This window comes from Nanorana parkeri, unplaced genomic scaffold, assembly GCF_000935625.1.
Source record: "Nanorana parkeri isolate BGI_ZX_2015 unplaced genomic scaffold, ASM93562v1 scaffold2594, whole genome shotgun sequence".
In the NCBI taxonomy this organism is placed as follows: domain Eukaryota; kingdom Metazoa; phylum Chordata; class Amphibia; order Anura; family Dicroglossidae; genus Nanorana; species Nanorana parkeri.
The window spans coordinates 29,706-35,332 of NW_017308862.1; the positions used below are offsets into that span (position 1 = coordinate 29,706).

The window sequence follows — 5,627 nt, forward strand, 5'->3', positions numbered from 1 at the left end:
AATTCCCCTCCCCCAAACTTTACACTTGGCACAATGCAGCCTGGCAACCGCCAAACCCAGAGACGCCCATCCGATTGCCAGACAGAGAAGCGTGATTGGTCACTCCAGAGAACACATCTCCACTTCTCTAGAGTCCAGTGGCGGCGTGCTTTACACCACGAAATCCCACGCTTTGTATTGCACTTGGTAATGTAAGGCTTGGATGCAGCTGCTCGGCTATGGAAACCCATTCCATGAAGCTCTCTACGCACTGTTGTTGTGCCAATCTGAAGGCCACACCAAGTTTGGAGGTCTGTAGCTATTGACTCTGCAGACAGTTGCTGACTTCTGCACATTGTGCGCTTCAGCATGCACTGACCCCGCTCTGTCATTTTACATGGCCTACCACTTCGTGGCTGAGTTGCTGTTGTTCCCAGTTGCTTCCACTTGTTATAATAATACTACTAACAGGTGACCGCGGAATATTTAGTAGCAAGGAAATTTCATGGAACACCAGAATCCAATGAATTGGAGGGTTGTCCCAATACTTTTGGTAATATATATATATTTTACGCACACACATATATGAATGGTATGTGTATATATATATATGATCAAAATGTTTGCAAGATTGTAGGGGGTTAGGCAATTGTCATGTCCTGGGGAAAGGGGGGCAGACACACCCAAAACTCCCAATGCAGAAACCTCACATGCCACTTCCTTTTTTTTTACTTTACTGCCTTTCACACATTCATATATTTCCACCTTTGTAGCCAAATTTGAGACTTTAAGACATGATTAAAACATGAGAGACAGTACAAATGCATTGCATAATGTGAAGGAGGAAACATGTTTAAAAGTGAAAAAGTGTTTGAAATAGGTCACTAAGGGGTCTATTTATAAACAATTTGCAGAGCCATTTGCCCTGCAATTCTCTGAGAATGTTTGTTTTGCATAAATAGAGGAAAAATAAACAAACATTCTTAGTATATTTTCTATTTAGGTCAAGTGTAATGTAATGCCACCTTATGGCCACTAGATGGCGTTGAGGAGCAAAGGAAATAAGTATGTATTTACTATCTTCTTCAGCTCTATCTAGTGGTCATAGTACTGTATTACATTACGTTACATTCAACCTGAAAAGAAAATATGCAAAACATGTTCCTTTCTACCTCTATTCGTGCAGAACAAGCAATCTCAGAGATTTGCAGGGTGAATGGCTCTTTGAATTGTTTATAAATAGCAAAACAAGCAAAACTTGTTTATAAATAGACCCCAAAGTGTCATTCATTAGGCTGTACCTTGAAAGGTCTGGAACTTCTGCACCAAATGATCGATTTCTTCCAGAATCTTGTCTTCTACGGTGCTTTTCCCCATTCCAAAATCACGTAATGTGCCGATAGTAAATCTTCTCATGGCTTTCCAGCTTTCACCGTGCGCGAATATGACACCTGGAGACAAGACAAAGAGCACTCCTTTGCTTTGTTTCATCATTAGTGCTCGGTACAGGACTTTTGGTGCTGAACACTAGTGTTTCCCTACATGTGCCTGATTCCTATCATAATTCCCTACATGTGTGAGCCCCCTAATGTGAAAAAAACATCAGATTTTGCTGAAAATACAAATACAAATCCCATGTCTGTGCCTCTGCGAGTCATGCCTGTCATTGTCAGTCTCTTGAATTGCCCCATGGGACTTGAAGTTTTACCTTCTGAAGTGCTGGGGTTGCTTACCCCTGGTCTAAGCTGTTAGAAACTGCCTGAAGCCAACTCTAGAGGCTTTTTTGTGATCTTTGGGGAGCTTTGAGAATGAATTACTTCACAGTACAAGCAGCCAGAGAGGTTGGTGAGGGCGGGTTTTAAAGTTCTTATACTTCTTCTAAAAATATGTAAACAGTTTAATGTCCATAGTCAGGGCCGCAGATGCACTTAAAGCACTAAGAACAACCATCGCTTCTTTGAGATGCCAGAAACAACATGTTCAGCCCTCTCCATACAACTCACCCATTCCGCTATCTATTTTTTCAAACACTGGAATGGACGCTCTTTCACCAAACTCCTCAGCGTGCCCGACCAGAGCATTCTTCACAGCCTCATATCCAGTCAGCACCACCATTTTCCTCATTCCCATCTGAATGGTGAATACCGAGCCATAGGCTTTGGAAAGCTGAAATGGGGAAAACAAATCATGAAATATCTCTTAAAGACGTAGTGCTACCATATTTGATGGTAAAGTCATTTGGGAACTTATTCAAAGTGGACTGAGGAAGAGTGAATTTCCGAGTAAAGTCCCCTCCCTCCTTCACATCAAAGCCCTCTCCTCATCTGGGAGTGTCTATTTACTGTCTTGTACTGACCCAGCTCCTTCATGACTCCATTCACCTCCCTGCAAACCCCATTTACGTAGCAGCTAGAGGAGGAATGAAGGGGAACACTGTAGAGCTTCACTTGCATGACAGCAAGTGAAGTGCTAGGGGTGCTGATGTCACATCCAAGATGGTGATACCCAGCAGCAGTCTTGGGGCACTTTTTTTTCGTCCCTTTACCTTCCCCTCCAAAAATGCATGCTTATTTAATTCTAACATCTGCAGTTCTGCCATTTGTTTCTCATCCTGCAGTGCAAGTACCGTCCTTGCCCCTCCTGCACCTTAGTGCCCCATAGACACCTATGGGATTGTGTCCAAGGCCGGAGATAACCATGGAGAGTCCTATACAAGTCTATGAGGCTATAAAGCCCAGGTATGGCCAGAAAGCTTGCATCTCAGGATGTAAGCAAACAGCAGAACCATGGCCATCGGATCAAGGAAAGTAAGTATCTGTGGTGGGGGAGGGTCAATCAGGTTAGGTCAAGGAAATGGGAATGATAAATGATTTTGTTTTAAATGTTATGGGGAGATTTTTGTTGAATTGAATGATATGGGGACAGGATCTCTTTGAAGGGACTATTTACAGACTGGTGAGGAGACTGAACTTAGACGTGGCATTTTTGTGGAGTAGGTAGCATCCTATGTAGCAGGGTGGAGTTCAACAGCTGCCAATACACCCGGAGAGCAGTAACACCACTCTGATGGGTGACAGCCCAGTTAGTGAGATGGTGATTGTTAGATAGGTTTCCTGTCCAAAGGTAAACCCACAGGGCTTCCAGTGGCCATATTGCCTGGTTGGACTCATAGTTCTTTAGAGATTTGGGCAGTCATTTCGTACTCAGAGGCAGGGACATCCCTAGCATTTTTACCACCTGCGATGTCACTGGCTGCCGGGAGAGAAATGTATGGCGCTTAAACATCTCCATGTCTGGCTCTTAGCAAACCTGGGATGCTCTGGCCAGAAAGGGGGCAGCAGGAACACTGCAAACCATGCTGCCTCCTTTCAGGCCAGAGCATCCCAGGTTTGCTAAGAGCCAGACATGGAGATGTTTAAGGGTCATACACTTCTCCGTACCATACCATCTGCCATACCCCCACGTGACCCAAAGACCCAAAGAGATGGCAGGGCTGGACAACTCCAGAAGCCAGGTAGTGAATGCTCCTTAGAAATCACAGCTGGCTCCTATTTTTTGAGGTTTTCTCTAGTTGTTGTCAATGGAGCTGGCTCCTAAAAAAATCCTGCTGGCTCCATGTTAATGTGTCCACCCCGGAAGGGAACAGCTTCAGGTTGACTCATGATAGGGCCCCAAGGGGTTCTATATAGCCCCTGTAATGGCCATGTGGGGAGTCCTACAGTGTATGGACTATTGAGATGGGGACAGTGCAGGGACAGATTGACGTAGCGCAGGTCAAGATTCTTGATGAGCAGGGACAGTGTAGGGATGGTCGGGGGCACCCCTGCAAACTGCCGCAATTTTTTTGGGGGAGACCCTGTTTCAGCTTGCATCTTAATTTTGCTCATTCTGCATCCAGTATCACCAGCACAGCACCCAATCCAGAGGCCATTTTATGCCAGCAAAGAGAACCTGTTTGTGGAGCACTCAGCACTGACATATGTAAGTCTGTCTATATGAAATGCCTTGTGCAAGAACTATACAAGTGTTGTTTTTGTTGTTGGGCAGCAACCGTATTGTCATCCTGTATATTCTACAATATAACAAACAGAAAATCCCAAATTAACATTGTTTCATTTTAAATATCACATACAACATGCTAAATGTATAATCTGTGGGATCGTCCTATTTTATGATCGTGTTTCAGATCTATGTTCTAAGAAACCGGCATTGTCAATACCTTTTGGCTTAGAAATTGAATACCTAAGTCAATGTTTACCTGTACATTCTGTTCTTTTTAACACATTCCATAGCTTCTGCTCTCTGATCTTTATCCCATTTGGTTAAACGGCCAAAAAAAGACAATTATTAACACGCTTTTTTTTTTTTTTTCTTCAATCTAGAATATTTTACACACATTATTTTTTCTTTTTTCTTCATCACTATTTCTTTTATTTTTAATAATATGTAATGTATTATGTAATTATTTTGTAAATTTATTTTATATATTTGTTATTATTATTTTCATTATTTCTTTTTTTATTAAGTATATTAATAGTGTATTTAGGTTTTGTACTGCCCTAGGCAAGACAAACCCCCATGGTAACCTAAATAAAATAAAAGGTCTGGGCTCTAGATACATTTTAGTTAGATCTTGGGGGCTAGTTATTAATACTGTAGCAGATGATATGGGAACAAAACAGTAATTGTTGCCTAAAGTCAGTAGGGATGAGCTTCAGGTTTGGTACCATTACCGCCACTAAGGGCTTGTTCACACCAAGTGCGTTCCAGGAGCAGAGCAGTTACAGACCGGAGCAAAACTGCCTCCAATGTAATCCAATAGTATTTGCGGCATGTAAAAAAACAGCAACAAGCCCTATTTTACCTGCCCTGGAACGCATGAAAATGCATCACAAACGCACTGGAACGCACTGAAAGCCCATTTTAAACTTAAAAAAAAAACTCATGCAGATCTGGTTTGCATTTGGTGTGAACAAGCCCTAAATCATAGCTTCCCACTGTATGCAGTAATTTTTTCAGCACACACCACCATAGCACAGAAGTGTGAATTGTTGCAATTGAAAACAAGGCAAATGGTCTTGTTTTAAGGGGTTAAACCTCTTTCCTGGCCAGGCCATTTTTCAGTATTCAGCGCTGCGTTACTTTGACTGACATTTATTCCGTCGTGCAGCGCTGTACTGAAATGAATTTTATACCATTTTTTGGGGACAGATAGAGCTTTCCTTTGGTGGTATTTAATTACCACTGGGGGGCTTTTACTTTTTACTATATAATGAAAAAAGTACCGAAAAGTTTTCCCTACGTTATAAAACATTTACCATCACCCCAATTTTTTGTTAAAATATAAAAGACAGGGTCACGTCGGGTAAATAGACACCAAACATGTCAAGCTTTGCGCCCAGAAAAATCACACAAAAAAAACAACTGCTATGCCTAAAATTGGCCATAGGCGACGCTTTAAAAGCTGTTACCGCTCATCAGTTTAGTGTTATCAGTGATTGATGGCCCTAGAATTATTGCTCTCACTCCGACGTTCGTGGCGATATGTAACATGTGCGGCATAATCGTTTTTTTCACACGTAGGCGCACCCGACGTGTATTTAAGTGCGTGCACCGGGGGCAGGAGACTTACATTTTTTTTTTTTTTA

The 5,627-nt window shown here is 42.2% G+C and overlaps 1 protein-coding gene across 1 annotated transcript in view; it reads right to left on the reverse strand.

The window, feature by feature from the left end:
* LOC108801982 (cytochrome P450 2K1-like) overlaps positions 1 to 5,627 on the reverse strand; it is a 28,989-nt gene that overhangs the window by 19,082 nt on the left and 4,280 nt on the right. The window contains exons 2-3 of the mRNA XM_018573887.1: positions 1,983 to 2,145; positions 1,281 to 1,430 (exon numbers count right to left, since the gene is read on the reverse strand). Of these exons, the coding sequence (XP_018429389.1) occupies positions 1,281 to 1,430; positions 1,983 to 2,145 (313 nt within the window). The remainder of the gene's footprint in view (positions 1 to 1,280; positions 1,431 to 1,982; positions 2,146 to 5,627) is intronic.